Source organism: Hyla sarda, chromosome 1 (genome assembly GCF_029499605.1).
Source record: "Hyla sarda isolate aHylSar1 chromosome 1, aHylSar1.hap1, whole genome shotgun sequence".
Taxonomy (NCBI): domain Eukaryota; kingdom Metazoa; phylum Chordata; class Amphibia; order Anura; family Hylidae; genus Hyla; species Hyla sarda.
Window position 1 is genome coordinate 326911556 of NC_079189.1, and position 18728 is coordinate 326930283.

General features: G+C 38.7%; 1 protein-coding gene across 5 annotated transcripts in view; it reads right to left on the reverse strand.

Moving 5' to 3' along the window:
• Positions 1 to 380: 380 nt before the first annotated feature.
• The window catches only part of SVEP1 (sushi, von Willebrand factor type A, EGF and pentraxin domain containing 1), a 401736-nt gene continuing 383388 nt past the window's right edge, over positions 381 to 18728 (reverse strand). For all 5 annotated transcript variants that reach the window (XM_056519354.1, XM_056519345.1, XM_056519336.1 and 2 more), the window contains 4 exons: positions 18167 to 18262; positions 9532 to 9627; positions 8697 to 8790; positions 381 to 903 (listed from right to left, as the gene is read on the reverse strand). In XM_056519354.1, coding sequence (XP_056375329.1) covers positions 873 to 903; positions 8697 to 8790; positions 9532 to 9627; positions 18167 to 18262 — 317 coding nt within the window. In that variant the 3' untranslated portion in view covers positions 381 to 872. The remainder of the gene's footprint in view (positions 904 to 8696; positions 8791 to 9531; positions 9628 to 18166; positions 18263 to 18728) is intronic.

The following is an 18728-nucleotide window of genomic DNA, read 5'->3' on the forward strand; positions in this document are numbered from 1 at the left end:
TGGGCATGCAGAGGAACAAGTAGGGTGGAGCTGAATGGAGAAGGAACGTGCCAGGAGGAAGCTTAAACATTTATAGGAAATCAGCCACAATGGGAGACTGACATTCTGTCTACAGAGTAGAACATGTAATTAACTGGTTGCCATACTGGGGACATCACATCACATGATAAGGTTTTCTTAATGTATGGATGCATACATTAAAACTGGATATAAAGACTCTATACTGCTAGAATACTGCTGGTGTGGTAGCATTATATGGGCAAATAAACAGCTCACTTTTATGCTGTAGGATTAATATTCCATACATTATTAAATATAGAAATTATGGTTAAATAATATTCAGCTTTTCTTCTGTTAACAGAATCATAGACTTGTTTGAGTTCTTTCATTTTATTATAAAATGTATTATAAGCTTTGCTTTTATGGGTAATTCACGTCAACAACATAGTTTAACAATGAACAAAATAAACAGATTTTTGTGTTGAACCTTAAATCTAATTAATATAAAGCAACAAAAAGATATATTTATATAAACACTGGCAAACTCTGTATTTTATGTTTTTTTTCTAACTCACTGCCATCACAAGTATATCCCATACAATTACCTTAGGCAATGAAAACCATTTAGACGCAGTATTTAAGTAAACATTAGAAAGTATATACAATATCCCTATTCAATTAACATTCAACCTTCAGCAGCATATTATTAATATACATTTGCATTTGAAAATAAAAAAAGAATTGTAAAAAAAAACATCCACAAGCATAAGAAAGTATATCACATTATGGCATTCAAATTTGAATTAAAATGCACTCCAGATTAGATCCTGCATGAAATGTATTCTCTTTTGTGCAACAAATCCAATTTACCACTAAAAATGAGAAAACCCATTCTTTCTTTTTCTGAAAGAAACAAAAAAAAAGAAAAACAGTTAGTACGTGATTAAAACGGCAGATGTGGCACATCAAAAGAAAACACGGATCACATTCTAAAAGAAATGAAAGCACACAGAAAGAATAGCTCATCTTGTATAGATCTCTCTGCCTGCCTATATCTAAAGGACTTTGTGAATAAAAATTGGAAATTACAAAACCATATAAAATTTATGTCACATTGGTTACAGGATTTGCATACGTCAACAGAATGGCTAATCTGACTCTATTTAACTCATTCCCAGTTCATGCTACATTTATTACAAGGGAAATATAATAAGATCAGTTTGAGGTTGGGAAGATGTGCTACATTTACGGCTTAATGTTTCATAACTCCACTAAATATTTATTAAACGTTGTAATACGGCAAACTAAATTTATCATTCTTAGTAATTTAGACCCATAAATAAAAGGTTGTTCATTATCCCCTTGGAGCTGCAATTAGTTTTGACAGTGACTTTTTCTTCGGTTTTATCCCTGTCTTCTGAGAGCCATAATTTTGTTCCTTTTTTCGCTGTATGAGGGCTTGTTGTGTGTGATATAATATGTTTTTTTATTACGTCATTAAATGTACCAGATAATGTAGTTCTGTGGGGTGGAGGAAACACAGCGCAGTAGAATTATACTACACTTGGTTTTGCCACTGGAGATGGGTCCTATAGAGACACAATGGAAAGTTTATCTCATATGGCACAGCGATATACAGCTGAAAGCAGCCAGGGGCGGGAAGAAAAGCTCTTCGTCAGTTATTTAGGTGTCAATTTTGAGATGCATCATGATTTGACAAATGAATATTGTGCACAGTGCTGTAAAATAGTCATTTGGGGGAAAAGCTCTTGGGAAGTCTACAGGGATTTATAAAATGCCAAACCTACCTTTGTTTTTTGGGTTCGGCTTTTTTCCTAGTTTTTGGGCTGCATGCTGAGACTATGGCATTATGCCATAGTTTCAGCATCTACTGAGATAAGTTGTGATGCTATGCATCACTACTTGCCTCCACTGGCCATACAGTATCTATCGCTGCATAGAGCAGCGCTGTATACTGTCTCTGTTATTCAATGCTGCTACATTGTCTATCTCCTACCCAGCAAGAATATGCAGTATACCAACGATCTGTAACCCCTTACCAGTACACTTTTTGTATCAACCCTTTATGGTCGTGCAAGATGTAAGCTTGCCGTCATTCAATAGATAATGTCATAGTTTCTTTCAGAAAATAAAAATCTGTCTGGGTTGCATGACACAGATAGGCAGATGGCACTTATCAGTCAAGGTTACTACAAAGTGAGAGCAAGCAGACATCTTGACAACAATGAAGGCTTGGTGCAGAAATTATATTTGAAACAGTAAACAAATTAACAGTGTAGAATAGTTTAGAGAAGATACAGGATGGCAGGTAAAGGCATAACAGGTTACTATGTATAAACATTGAAATAAAGCTTTGAAAAGTATGACTACACTATTCCATTGTTTTGGTTGCTATACCTCAGGTTTTGACAGAGTACATATTTATTTTATATTATTGTATTATTTTATTGTTGCTCTCATGAAATAATGTTAAGATACAGCTTTACCCAACATTTTAACATGCTTTTACCAAATGTTATTCATTTGCATTTTGGGGTATAGTTTACTGTGCCACCAGATTTTTGTAACTTCCAATTTACAGAAACAGAAAAACTGGCTGTGCTAAGTTGCCACAAAGTAATATAGTTAGTATGGTTGAAAAAAGACCGATGTCCATCAGGTTCCACCAAGGAGGTGGGAAGGGGTATGGATGGATTAAGAGGAGGGGGTGGATTCTATATCTCTACATTCACAAATTAATGTTATTTTGTTCTAAGATTGTATCTAAGCCTGTTTTGAAGCCCTCAACTGTTTTATGTGACCAGTTTGTGAGGTACACTATTTTACAGATTCAGAGTTCTTATTGTAAATAACTCTTGTCACTTCTGGAGATTTAACCTGTTTAAAACCAAACTGAGTGGAACAAGTTTCCCCATACTTTTGTATGGTCCATTTATTCAAATGTAAGTTAACGGCCAGTAGCCAGTGATATTCTCACCAGGTAGGTTGCGGTCAGGGAACCCCATTACTGGAGATATTAATCCCAGAAGTGTGCCTAAAATCTATCAGACATTATTAGCATATCTTGTGGATATGTCATAGATGCCTAAACTGGTAATACTCCTCCCTTATATTAATGAACATATAGTATTAGACATAATCTACTGATCACAAGTTGGAGTATTACATTTGTAATCTTTAGGGGGTGACCATGTTTGTGAGTATATTAGTCTTAATCTAAACCGATATTGCTTTTAAAATGTATTTATAATAGTGGGTTATTTCACATAATAAATGATCCAGTAGATTATGGATTTGCCTAATTCTACAGTAATTGTTTTAGCTGCAGATTTGAAATTTGGGTTGCGTTAAAAAGTGACATGTAACTGACCATTGTGCTGGGAAGGCTGCATGAACCACCACTGGATCAATTGTCTACAATCAACTGCCAGCCGTACATCCCCTGTTACACAGGGAGAAGTGCAGCCAACAAAAATTGATACTGAAGCAGTATTATTAACTGACCCATAGCCTTGTATTGGTCCTACAGAAGACCGGAAGACCTAACCCCATCAATAGCTCCCAGCAATTACAAATCAAGGTTGAGCTGATGCATGGTAGCCGAATGTAACGGCTGCCTGCCACTGCTGGTAGCGCATCCCGTGCAGAAACCATATGTGGACCTAATAACTCAAGGCGCAGGATGACTTAGTCTATCTATCAGCCAGTACTGGTCGTATCTGCTCGATGACCTTGGTCCGCCCGCTTACTGTCTCTGTTGTCCCAATACAGCTTGGCCAGTTTCTGTAGCAATGCATGACTCAATACCCATTATACATTTGTGCTGTTTGGTAAATAGAGCATAATATTAATTCAGACTTTCTTTGATACCTTATCTTATGGAAACATAGTAGATCAGACTTATTGCTTGGTTTTGTATGATCTGGATTATTATAGATTCTCTTGAGGACGTCACTTATTGTGATAGAAACTTGCCGAGCGTGATGCATAAATCTAACATTTACATGCAAATTGTTACTATGTCAGTTGTATATATCTGAGTCTGAGATGATCTGATACCATTCTTGTATTTTTTGGTGGTGGGTCAACACCTATGACTATGGCGAGATTTTAAATTATATTAATATAAGTTATGTTTTAGGCTTCTCCCCTTTAAAGGGGTACTCCACTGGAAAAAATTTTTTTTTAAATCAGCTGGTGCCAGAAAGTTAAACAGATTTGTAAATTACTTCTATTTATAAATCTTAATTCTTCCAGTACTTATCAACCTACACAGGAAGTTCTTTTCTGTTTAAATTTATTTTCTGTCTGAGCGGTCCAGAGCAGGAGAAAATCCCCATAGCAAACCTATCCTGCTTTGGAAAGTTCCTGACATGGACAGAGGTGTCAGCAGAGAGCACTGTGGTAACACAGAAAATAAATTAAAAAAGAAAATAACTTCCTCTGGAGCATACAGCAGCTGATAAGTACTGGAAGGATTAAGAATTTTAAATAGAAGTCATTTTTAAATCTGTTTAACTTTCTGGCACCAGTTGATTGAAAAAAAATAATTATTATTGTTTTCAGTTTTTTTTACCTTGATATTGCTCTGTTCAGTCTCAGTGAGTTCCACAGACTGGAAAAGGATGTTCACCAGGAGGTGTGACATCATCTAAAGCCCTGCTGGGGAGAACTTCCTCCCTCACTCTGCTACACACAGCCAAATTTGAGATAGGCTGTGATTGGCTGAGGCTACAGACACCTCCCTCATCTCCCTGAACTCTACTATACACTCTACTGAGGTCCTGCCTGCATTTCTTGACTTAGGTCTCAAGGCTGCTGAGGGAGACAATTTGCAAGCAGGACCGCAGGCAGGACCAGAAGGAGGACTGGTGGCCAAACTTCTAGGGGTTAATTTAACACATAAAGTTAAAAAAAAAATTATTAAGAATTAATAGTAATTCAAATGGGCTAATCTATATATATATTTTTTTTTTTTACTAATGACAGGTATAATTTAAAGCTCAGATTGTGGCACTCTGAGCTAGAGCAGGTTAAGGGATGAAATTGATTTTTGTTTATTGTATTTTGGTTATTGTGGCACGTGCTTCAAGCCCACCCATCCTCATATAGTTACATAGTTAGTACATTTGGAAAAAGACATATGTCCTTCAAGTTTAACCAAGGAGGTAAGGTGTATGGAAGGATGAAGATGAGGAGATGCTATGTTTATGCATATGCATTCTTGGAGAGGAGTGATGCATAGCATCCCTACTTCCCTCCAGAGCCATACAGCATTTTCCAGGGCAGCATTCTGCTGGAATATGATCCCAGAACAGATTGGGACTACAGAGCTGGGAGAACAGCTGATGCTGAGCAGTAGATATATGTTGTATATTTACTGCAAAGCAAGAACTTGCAGTGAGCCTGCAATGTGTATACAATATACACATTGCTGGCTCACTTAAGCCCTCGCTGAGCTGAGCGCTATGCACCAGCTCAGAAAGGAAAGAGTTAACCGTTTTGGCGGTATGCACTATATACAGCTATCTATAGATAGCTGTATATTGTGTATAGAGAAGACACTTACCTCCCTCGCTCCTTTCACCGCTGGGTCCATGCAGCTCCCAAAAAATGGGTTAGGACATTTTTGGCGCTCTCCGCTGGGGAGAGTGCTCATAGTTCAATATCTTCCCAAACAGAGAGCCTCCAATTGTTGCAAAACTACCCAAACCCAAGGCAGAAGGGTCTGTTCACATTATACACAACGTACATAGTGTTGAGCAGCATAGGCCATATTTGAATTTGCGATATTTTGCCAATATATGGATGAATATTCGTCATACATTGCTAAATTTGCATATTCAAAATATTCACATTTTATTTTCGCACATGCGAATTTGCATATGCTAAAATTAGCATATGCAAAAATTTGCATATGTGAAAATTAGCACACCAGTCTCCCACAGTAGTATTAGAGCCTTCTTTACACCACACAAGCTGGAAGCAGAGAGGGATGATCACTGTGATGTGTACTGTGAAAAAAAACAACAATATTCCTAATTGCGAATATATAGTGCTATATTCGCGAATTCGCGAATATGCGATATTCACAAATAAAATTTGCATTGTGAATATTCATGAGCAACACTAAATGTACAATGTGAACAGAGCCTCATACTTACTAGCCTGGCTCCCATCTGTAGCTCCGCCCCCTAATGACGTAATCACTAGGGGGGCAAGCTACACAGACCCGCAGGGACAGGGAGTGATGGAGGTAAGTTGACCTTGTGTTCTGTTTACAGTATACAGCTATCTATAGATATCCTGTATACAGCCCAAAGGGGCTATAGGAGCAGGGAGTCCTGTCAGTCTGGTGACAAGATTTCGGGCTCCTGTATAGTATACAGTTGCAAGAAAAAGTATGCGAACCCTTTGGAATTAGATTTCTGCACAAATTGGTCATAAAATGTGATCTGATCTTCATCTAAGTCACAACAATAGACAATCACAGTCTGCTTAAAATAAGAACACGCAAAGAATTAAATCTTACCATGTTTTTATTGAACACAACATGTAAACATTCACAGTGCAGGTGGAAAAAGTATGTGAAACCCTAGACTAATGACATCTCCCAGAGCTAATTGGAGTGAGGTGTCATCCAACTGGAGTCCAATCAATGAGATGAAATTGGAGGTGTTGGTTACAGCTGCCCTGCCCTATAAAAAAAAAAAAAAACACCCACCAGTTCTAGGTTTGCTTTTCACAAGAACCATTGCATGATGTGAATGATGCCTCGCACAAAAGAGCTCTCAGAAGACCTATGATTAAGAATTGTTGACTTGCATAAAGCTGTAAAGTGTTATAAAAGTATCTGCAAAAGCCTTGCTGTTCATCAGTCCATGGTAAGACAAATTGTCTATAAATGGAGAAAGTTCAGCACTGCTGTTACTCTCCTTAGGAGTGGCCGTCCTGTAAAGATGACTGCAAGAGCACAGCGCAGACTGCTCAATGAGGTGAAGAAGAATCCTAGAGTATCTGCTAAAGACTTACAAAAGTCTCTGGCATATGCTAACATGCCAGAGATACATAAAACACTAAACAAGAATTGATTTCATCGGAGGATACCACAGAGGAAGCCACTGCTGTCTAAAAAAAACATTGCTGCACGTTTACAGTTTGCACAAGAGCACCTGGATGTTCCACAGCAGTACTGGCAAAATATTCTATGGACAGATGAAACCAAAGTTGAGTTGTTTGGAAGAAACACACAACATTATGTGCGGAGAAAAAGAGGCACAGCATACCAACATCAAAACCTCATCCCAGCTGTGAAGTATGGTGGTGGGGGCATCATGGTTTGGGGCTGCTTTCCTGCATCAGGCCCTGGACGGATAACTATCATCGAAGGAAAAATTACTTCCCAAGTTTGTCAAGACATTTTGCAAGAGAACTTAAGGCCATCTTTCCACCAGCTGAAGCTCAACAGAAGATGGGTGCTGCAACAGGACAACGACCCAAAGCATAGAAGTAAATCAACAACAGAATGGGTTAAAAAGAAGAAAATATGCCTTCTTGATTGGCCCAGTCAGAGCCCTGACCTCAACCCGCTTGAGATGTTGTGGCATGACCTCAAGAAAGCGATTCACACCAGACATTCCAAGAATGTTGCTGAATTGAAACTGTTCTGTAAAGAGGAATGGTCAAAAATTACTCCTGGCCATTGTGCACATCTGATCTGCAACTACAGGAAATGTTTGATTGAAGTTATTGCTGCCAAAGGAGGTTCAACCAGTTATTAAATCCAAGGTTTCACATACTTTTTCCAGCTGCACTGTGAATGTTTTCATGGTGTGTTCAATAAAAACCTGGTAAGATTTAATTCTTTGTGCGTTATTAGTTTAAGCAGACTGTGATTGTCTATTGTTGTGACTTAGATGTAGATCAGATCACATTTTATGACCAATTTGTGCAGAAATCCATATAATTGCAAAGGGTTCACATACTTTTTCTTGCAACTGTACACAGGTACACTATGCACCCCTGTATACTATAAGGCCGTGGGAGGTGAGGAGTGGTGCTATACATCACTCCTCATCTCCTTACACTCTGTGGACCGGGGGCTCAGCATCCAACCCACAGAATGGTACCATGAAGGTGGTAAGAAAACTGCCGCAGGGTAGAAAATTGGCTGTTTCCACAAAAAACTGCCACAAAAACTGCCAAAAAGCAGTAAAAAGCCGTGGCAGTTTTTCTGGCATTTTTCCTGCCATTTTCTTAGGTGTAAAAAAAAACTAAGTGAAAACTTAGCCTAAGGGTACGTTCACACGGGCGGATTTACTTGCGGGTTTCCTGCTGCATACTTGAAAGGAAGCGGGCTCTTCTCGGCTGTCCACAGCAGATTTTCCGCTGCGGAAAATCCACCGCAAGCCCCATTGAAGTCAGTAGGGTCTGCGGCAGATTTTCCGCAGCGGAAATTCCGCTGCGAAAAATCTCCTGCCAACAGCCGAGAAGAGCCTGCCCCCTTTCCAATACGCAGCAGGAAACCCGCAAATAAATCCGCCCGTGTGAATGTACCCTTAATGTTATGTTATACTTGAAAAAAAAAAACAAGCACATAAATGGCTACTTTGAAAAAAAAAAGTTATGGCTGCTGGAACAAAGGGCAATTTTACCAGTCATTAAACAGTACTTACTTAGAGCAGTCATGCCCTGTCCAACTTGGTGGGCAATGACATCTGTTTGGTCTTACACATCTACCTCCATTTAAGCAAGGGGACTGACAAACAGCTGTAAGAAGAAAGTATAGATTACAATGAGGCAAAAAAAATTAATTCGTGTACAGGATACATACAGTATATAAAAAAAACCCACAAATTACTCAGATCAAAAACTAACGATATAAAGTGGAGCTGTTGTTAACATTTACCTTTCACAGTGAAACCCTCTGACAGATTCCTTTAAGGGCACGTTCCCACTTGGCGTATACGCAGCGTATTTCACACAGCGCAAAATCTGCAGCAGCAGTGGTAAATACACTGCTTATCCCTCGCTCACCATACACACAAGGGTTTCCGGCGACAGCCCTATGTTTGCAGTGAGTTTTGGAGGCGGGGCTGTGTGACGGTGTGCCTGTGATGTGCGGCTCCGCCTCCAAAAGTCACTGCACACATAGGGCTGCCTTTGGAAAGCATTGTGTGTATGGTGAGCGAGGGATACGCAGCATATTTTCCGCTGCTGCTGCAGATTTTGTGCAGCATGAAATACGGTGCGTATACGCCAAGTGGCAACATACCCTTAAACTATAGTTAACTGACTTCAGTAGGTGATCTGAAATCTACGTGGACTAAAAAAAGCATAAGCAAAAAGGCAACAACACTCAAGTGGCTGCATATTCTCTACCTTCATCCAAAGTACAGAATCAAATAATCCACATGAACAATTTCCTTCTGAACAAGTGTTGAAAGTTTTAAGAACATTAGTATTATTCACTGTAAAGCAGGATTTGATAGGAAAGTTTTCATTACTTACCAAGATGACAACGAGATCCAGTCCACCCCTTTAAACAGTCGCATTTGTATGGAGCTGTACAACGACCTCCATTTAGACAAGGAAGGATGCAAATTGCTAAGACAGAAAACAAATAGTTTACACTTTAGTTTACACAGGAACAGAACCAAGAAAAAATATATAGCTATGACTAATCAAGGAACACATGCAATTGGTCCAAAGAAAGCCCAAGGCTGGACATTGGCATAATTTACATCAATGTGCAGTGCTGTACCATGACTCCCTCTGAACTGTGGGTAGCACAGAGGGGTCCGCCCTGAAGCTCCCATTGAAGTGAATGGGAACTTCAGTGTGTAGCCACACAAAAAAAAAAAGAATTGACATGTCACTTATTCTCTGCACAGTTCTCCACCTCCCATTCAAGTAAAATAGGAGTGAGTTTCAGGAGCCATGTAAACATGCCCTAACAGTAGGACAGGAAATGGGGCACTTTCTGAATTAAACATAAGGTAAGGAGAAAAAAAATATTCAGTAGGGTGATATAATAGTGAAACCAGAAGGAGAAGGAAAATCAAATCATCTGGTAAGTCCCTTCAACCAGAACAATCTTGTAATGTCTGTTTCTGTGTTTTTGCATTTTTCCGTTTTAAGTCCTGTTTAGACAGTTTTTATGTTTGAACAGTTTTTGTGCTAATTCTTCCTTGGGTTGAAAGAGTTAATGCTCTCAGCCTTTGAGAGCTTGGTTGTGGTTTTAAAACCAGAGCTCTGCTGGTACTCTGTGCTGGTGATTAGTTCTACTTTGACTATGACTGTTTTATGATTCACCTTTGCTATGTCCGTCTGTTAATATCTGTGTTTTAACCATGGTTATTATTCTTGTTATGATATAGATTTTAGTCTGCTTGGTTTTAGTATATCTATCGGCTTTTGGTATTACATCTTAGTCTGTGTTCACACTGTTAGTCTTGTGCTTGCACCCGTGCTCATTATTTAGTATTCCTGTTTAGAGTCTTGACCCGTATTCCTCCATGTTATGGAATTTGGCTTTTGAAGTTTTCTCTGGAGTCAGACTCATCCGGTTCTCAGTCTAGTGTTCTGTGTATTATATTTCTGTTTCCTTCTAGGCCAGTATCCTGATCACACGGTGGAGTGTGCCTGCTGGCTAGGAGTCTATTTGGCTTTGGTATTGATGTCCCTCCATGTTTGGCGTGGGGAGTCTAGTGTGTTCTTTGTTCAGTTTCCAGTGGGAACAGTGTTCTATGTTTCCTGACCTGTTTAGTGTTTGACATTCAGTTCATCTGTTCATCCCCTGCATCTCCTGGTTTTTGCTATATACTTATTCCATATCTAGTCTTGTTCATTTATTTATATCTGCTGTTAATCTTGATTCTGGTTTCTGAACTGTGTGTTAGTATGCTATATCCTGCCCTGTTAGTATTTATATCTTGCCTGGTATATCTGTTCTGGTTTTTGTATTCCCGTTACGTTTCTGACCTGTCCCCGACTATGTACTGTATTATTTGTGTACCTTTTGCCCATTGCACTTTAGCGCAGGAAGGGACCAGCTCCAAGTTGTCAATCCGCCGTTTAGGACGGATGGGCAAGTAGGCAGGGAGAGTGTTTCTAAAGACAGCTTAGGGCTCCCTCTCCCTGTCCACCCCTGGTCATGACAAATATAAGATGAGCACAGTATATTTTTCTACCATTTGACATTATGATATAACAGAACTGTACTTATGCTTGTTCTGACCTGTACATATTTAAACAAGAGATCTGTTTTAACCAGAAATACTCTTATGCTTGAACATTTCTAGACTTGTGCTTTCACTATGTGTTCCACTAGAAAAATGTAGGATATCACACTTATAATTCCTGTGTTATTTCCTGAAAAGATCATTGAGGAGGACTTGGAATGCAAAAATAAATCAACTAGGGTAGGGTCACTCACAACTTATATGCAGCGTATTTTACAGTGCACAAAATCGGCTGTGCACAAGGCAGCAGCCCTGTGTGTTCAGTGAGGTTTGTAGGTGGGCCTGCACGCTGCCATTACTGTGATGCAGGCCCCGCCTCAAACCTCACTGAGCACACAGGGCTGCCACCAGGTAGAAGAATGTGCAGCGTATTTCGCACTGTGCAGCATGAAATATGAGACATATATGTTGTGTGTTACCCTACCCTTAAACTGAGCTGAACAAGCAATATATACACATCCAGAATCTGCAGTCTTTATAACAGGTCCATAAAAAGTAGAAATACAAAAATTCTGATATTACAAATAACTGTATTTTTTAATTATTAAATGTGATATATTTGACAGAGGATATGCATAACTGTGTGAGATCTCTTTATCTCTTCACTGCCATCTGAGGCTTTACTTCACCATTGACTGATCTCCTCTGATTTTGTTAACATCTAGAACTGCCATATTGTGCCTGAGTAACAAGGTTCCTTTGTTTACTGTGACGCCCCATGGGTGTGGACTCACCGTGCCACAAGTAGTAGCCAGCGAGGCAGGCAGAATGGGGCAAACTGACACTAATGACAGCACCAGACAGCAGAGCTGATTGAGGTGTTTATTAACAGAGCAGGTACTGTGACAACGGCTATAGATGCAGAGTGGAACAAGCTGCAAACAGACAGAAACCATGGTAGACAGCCCAAGTTAATGACAGGAGAGACAGGTCTGATTCTAGGGGATGAAGCAAAGGCAAAGTCCAGTATACAGGCAGGGATCAACAGACAAGATACGCAGGCAAACAAACGACTTAGCAGTTCAGTATACACAACCTTGCAGAGGCATCAAGCAATAGGTGTGGCTTCTTTATTTAGAGAGTGCCTTGCAGGGACTGGAGGGGGAACTACTAAGTAGTGCACGCTGACCCTATAAAACTCAGCCAGTGCTCATGTGCAGCCCCTAGTGGCTAGAGTGGAAACTGCAGCAATAGACACATCAAAGCAGGAAGACCAGGAAATACAGCAGACACATGGCATAGAGAATGTTGCCCAAAGCTGGTAAGAACCAGGACACATGGTATGCTGGTGGTTGCAAACCAGAGTTAGCTTTACATTCATTTGTGAAGGTGTTTGTTGCTTGGGGTTTAGGATTTGACCTGAACTGTATTAAAATTTGAGACCATAATACAGTCCAAATAATTGTAAGAATTTTATAAATCATTTTCTAGTCCTCCCATTTCCCAGTAGATTGCTCTTTTGCAGGACTAGTTATAATTTTTAGTGGTGTAATGAAGAGAGTCAATTAATATTTTCAGTATGTGGTCATATGTATTATATGCTGTTATTATCATCATAATAATAATAAATAATATTTACACATCCAACTTACAATAAAAAGACAAGCACTTGTAAATAAGGTAAATTTTACCTTCTCTATTTCTCCTATCCGGAAGTGTTTTATTGACTTACAAGCCTTTACTTGCAATAAATCTAGAACTTGTACTGGAGTCATTGATTTGCCTGTTTCCAAATAGTTTGCAGCTCTCTTCTGATGAAGAATTGCTTCTAAAATAGTTTGCTGCAACCTTTGCAGACTGTCACCTCATCCTTAAATCATTGCTAAGAAATGGTGCAACTGAGCAGTTCATAGCCCTAAAATACATTGCCACTCTGTCCTTCAGCATCTTGCCACAAAGCAGAGAAATTTGCTATTGACATTGGAAATCTTATATGTGAAGTATGTTTATCCAGATTTCAGTTTTTAAAAAAAGGTATGTGGTACCGATATATTCCACATCAGCTCCAAGATAATAACATGTCAGTGACCATTTGTAATAAATCTACATATATGCAGCTACTGTAATTGAGTATTTACTTTCTTCCTACTTTGTACTTGACAATAATAAAATCTCTGCTTTTAAAATTGTTCTTGTATTAAAGTGGTTTTACAGGACTTTAATATAGATAATTTATCTTAGGTATCAATTTCAGATCTTAAGAGGATCTAAATAGAGATTAGTGAATATTTTGAGGTTTATTTGGCAAAGTATGTGCAGGAAGAGGGACTCCTTTTACAGGAGTCCCTGCTTCGTACACTGAGTGAGTCTGGTGCAGAGTGTAGTTGGTAGGAATCGTGAATCATACAGCAATACCACTTACTTCCAGAAAGCTCTGTGTACAGGAGCAGAGATGAAATGAATGAAAGACAAATCACAAAAAAATTCACATTTTAAGTAGTCAGAATTTTTCTGAAATAAGGAAATTTTCACTATAAGGGATCCCTTATGTTATGTCTGCACTGTTATGTTATGTCTACACTGTATAGAATAAATTGGGGATAGATTGGGGATCATATTGACAAACACATTATAATAATTTGGAGGTGAGAGAGTAATTTAGTTATTATTTATTTTTTGTATGTCATACTAATATCTATTCATCTCATTATTGATCATGGGTGTTATTAATTGACCTATAGTATATACATGTTTGTATAGTATATATGTTTCCTTCTGGTTTGTTAATTTATTGTCTGTGACTCCACATCCTAGTGAAGTGGAGTCACAGGCAATAAATATGCAAACTGAGCCAGTGAAGCCCCGCCTCCTGTTCACTATTCACTGAATTCAGCAGAGGATCTTCTGGGGGACATATCTAAGGATCTACTGGATGTATTTAAGTGACCCCTCATTGGACTCCTGTTCACCGCAGGAGGAGTGATATAATATATGGTTACAAACAAGAAGATAAAGAATTTTATGCATAAGGAAGAAATGAACATGGAATCCTATGCACAAATATGTTACCTTGTTGAACCACGTGGATGTAGTAGTGGACCCTTATCAGGACTGTGGAGTGGATTATATCATCATGGACGTTATATAAACAATAATCCACGATTATATTATTTGGATTGGTCATAAAATGTGTGTATGACCATGATTCTCATGGCAGATATGGTAATTGTATCAGGATGGGGATGCACTCACTATGTGGGTTTTTTAGGGTGGTTGGGTCATCATGGAGGATAGGGGAGTAGTCATTGAGGTGTGAGGTCATGTTGGGGATGGGAAGGGGGTGGTGGGAGTATGTTTGGGAGTGCTATATTGATGCAAGAGGGTGTGATTATACTATGTGTAATTAAAAAGGGGGGGGGTAAATTTTTGGGGTTTATGCACTAAGGGACATATTTTACAGTTCACCATTTTGGGGCACACTAGTCACGGTTCCGTATGGGTTGTTTATATTACATACGTATATAATTCACATATTAATTGGGCCAGTGGCCCTCTTACAGGAGTATTGTCAGGAACGAGCACAAGGTATTATTGTGGTACTACACTGGGTTTAGTCACTTTAGATTATTGAGTTTGGGTGGTTTGGTATTCCTCACATGTAGTTCCATCAACTAATTTCCATGAGTCATGGGTAGTGTTCATTATGCCAGGATAGTTGGTTGGAGGGATAGTTGAAGAGGGACCATGAATGGTATGACTTAGTTTATTATGGGGCGTGGTGTAAAGATTGGGGATCATATTGACAAACACATTATAATAATTTGGAGGTGAGAGAGTAATTTAGTTATTATTTATTATTTATTTTTTGTATGTCATACTAATATCTATTCATCTCATTATTGATCATGGGTGTTATTAATTGACCTATAGTATATACATGTTTGTATAGTATATATGTTTCCTTCTGGTTTGTTAATTGATTGGCAAGATGCTGAATAACGCCCCCTTATGGTGCTTGTCCAGTACAACTATGCATTGCCCGGTGCGCATGCGCATGATTCCGGCAAGGCGCGGTCTTTCGTTCGGCAGTCTATACGGGCGGATGTTGTCATCATGACGTACTTCCGCCTGTGACGCTGCCCGGAAGCCGTGCGGCGTCCAGATCACGCTCATGCGCCATTAGAGGGCATGTAGTATAAAGGGCTAGCAGTTCCTCACTCCCATGAGCCTCTTGAGAAAGGTATTTGCCCGAAACACGTGTCGAGGTGACAGGAGCGTTTGGGGACGTATTCAGCATGTTGCCGACAGGTACAGTACTTGATATGTATATTTTATAACAGCATGCTGATAGGAATATTGTGTACATCCTTTATACTTATTATTTAGGTTCCCTACAACCTGCCTTTTGTGTATGTGGGGGGGGCATTTTAAGGGTGGGTATTTTTATGGGTTTTTTCTACCTGTTGTTATTGATTAATAAAGTGATGTTGGTTATATATATTTTTTCTGGGCAAATTTTTTGTAGGTTACATATCTGCAAAAAAGCCTACTATTTTTTCCCTTTTTTTCCCTTACAATCGTCAGTTACCTAAATAAATTGCATATATTAACATTCAAGTTATCTGCATATCTGAGTGCCAAATATGTGGGGGTTATTTTATATGTATTTAATGAAATACAACTAACCGGTTAACGACCATGGACATCTTTACCCGTCAATGTGCCATTAACCGGGTATGACGAGGGCTCCCGACTCGAGCCCGCGTCATACCGGCCAGCCCCAGCTTATTCCTGTAGCTGGGGGCCGGCGTTAATAGCTGACATGCGGCGATCACTGTGGGTGGCTATTAACCCTTTAGATCGCTGCTGTCAAACCGGACAGCGTTGTCTAAAGATGCCTTTATCCCATCCCTGGTGGTCCAGTGAGGTGGCTCGCGATCGCGCGCGGGGTGGGGGTTGGGGGGCTTGATCCACCGTGGAGGTAGCTGGAGGGCTTACCTCTGCTTCCATGGCAGCTGCTGCTCTGTGAATGATAAAGCCTGGCAGGACCAAGCGTTATCAATCATCAATCGAGCACAGAGCACACAGATCAATGGGGTTCTATGGAACCCCATTCATCTGTATGAGGAATCAAATTATTCCTCCTAGAAGTCCCCTAAGGGGACTAAAAGTGTAAAAAAAAAAAAGGTTAAAAAAGGTTAAAAACACACACATTAACCCCTTCCTTATTGAAAGTTTAAATCACTCCCTTTTTCCCAAATTCCATATAAAAAATATATAAACATAATAAAAATAAACATATGAGGTATCGCCGAGTGCGTAAATGTCCAAACTATAAAAATACATTGTTAATTAAACTGCACGGTCAATGGCGTACGCGCAAAAAAATTCCAAAGTCCAAAATAGCGTATTTTTGGTGACTTTTTATACCATAAAAAAATTTATAAAATGCGATCAAAAAGTGGTACCGATAAAAACTTCAGATCACAACTCTAAATATGAGCCCCATACCACCCCATACACGAAATTTTTTTAAAGTTATAGGGGTCAGAAGAGGACAATTTTAAATGTATACATTTTCATGCATGTAGTTATGATTTTTTCCCTATAAGTAGGGTATCATTTTAATTGTATGGACCTACAGAATAAACATAAAATGTACTGCGTAGAAACGGAAGCCCCCAAAAGTTACAAGATTGTGTTTTTTCTTCAATTTTGGCGTACAATGATTTATTTTTCTGTTTCGCTGTAGATTTTTGGGTAAAATGACTGATGTCATTACAAAGTAGAATTGGTGGTGCAAAAAAAAAAAAAAGCCATCATCTGGATTTTAGGTGCAAAATTGAAAGGGTTATGATTTTAAAAGGAAAGAAGGAAAAAAACGAAAGTGCAAAAGCAGGATAGGAATAGGAATAAATAGAGAAACTGACTTCCTGTGCACACATTGGATGCTAAAAACAAAATAAGAAATCAAAATAAAGTGCAATATGGCATACAAAGGAGTAGTCCCACAAATACAGTATATGGGCAGGTAAACTTAAAAAAGTTTTAACCAGGAGGAATGCACGAGGTATAAAGTTTAACAGTGCAGACTACCGCATATATCATCACAAACACGTGTCCATAAGTTGCTTTGTCTAGGGGATCCTAGAAGACTGTTTTGCTTTACCTGCTTTCATACTGTGTTTGTGGGAGTTTATTTTGTGTTTTTATTGATTTCTTCTTGACAGTAATAAAAACAAATTACATTGAATTTATGCTATATTAATATCTGCTCTCTCTTGTTAATATAATATTATGGGACATGCTTGAATGTTACACGTAAGAGTTAGCGAGTCTCAATGTCGATCCCATAGCAAAAGGTGTGACCTAAATGGGGTTTATAATGTAGCTCTGCAATAAAAGCACTGGTGGCAAAATTGACTGCTTTTCTATTTACATCATCTAGGGCCAGGGAATAAAACTTTTTTGGGAGTGTTTTTTTTTTTTTTAATATATGTTTTTTACTTCCATTCTTTAAAATTCCATATTGGGACTTTAATTGATTTAATTAACTTTTTTACTACCATTAAGCTTGCATAATTGTGCATGCCAGGAAGTATTCCTAATAGGCAGACAGAAGTTAGGTCCAGAGCTATCTCTCTGGTGATATCCTGGAAATAATGTTGTCAAGACCAGTGATCACCTTAAGAGGGCCTCCTCACTTGTACAACTCTACAAACATGGAGGAGTTAGTTACCAGGATTGGAGTTTTTGGTGAGTGCACTAAAAACCATGATGCCGGGCCTGAAAGAACTCTAATGTACATCAGAGTGATAGCCACCCTTGATATTTATTTTTATTATTGGGTGTCAATGGTATACTCATTGGCTATCATTTTTTTTTATTAATACACACATTTTCTTTAAAAAAAAAAAACTCAGTTACTTCAACATTAGAATCTAAGTGAAAGTAATACTTACGTTCTTCACAAAGTCTTCCCATCCAACCTTCAGGACATGAACATGCATTTGGTCTTTCACAGACACCACCATTCTGACATGGGAATCTGCACACGGCTTTAAGGAGAGCAATAAAAATCAGCATTCTGTTTGTTTTATACAGAGATGCAAAGATAAAACCTTTCATGCATCTACTTATAAGTCACTAAGTCTCCTAAATGCCCTAATATAAATGAAAAGCTGTAATCATCTAGAAAACTATCCCACCTAGAGGAATGCAATACAGATAAGTAAACTGTCAAATAGACAAAAAGTTTCCCAGAAGCATAAAGTAACTAGCAAAACCATCTGACAGTATGCTAAGTTACTGATATACTTTACTGTTCCTGGAAATGTGAGTGTCTCATGTGTCTTGACAGCTAAATTTCGTATCTAACATTCAAATACATTGTACATTAAAATGAATATTACTATTATTCTGAAATGCTTACGCGCTTACCAAAGATGTACCATGCATAATTCGGTCTGAAATACAAGTCCTAACTGCATAAAATCTGAACATTTAGTCACATGCAGAAAGCTA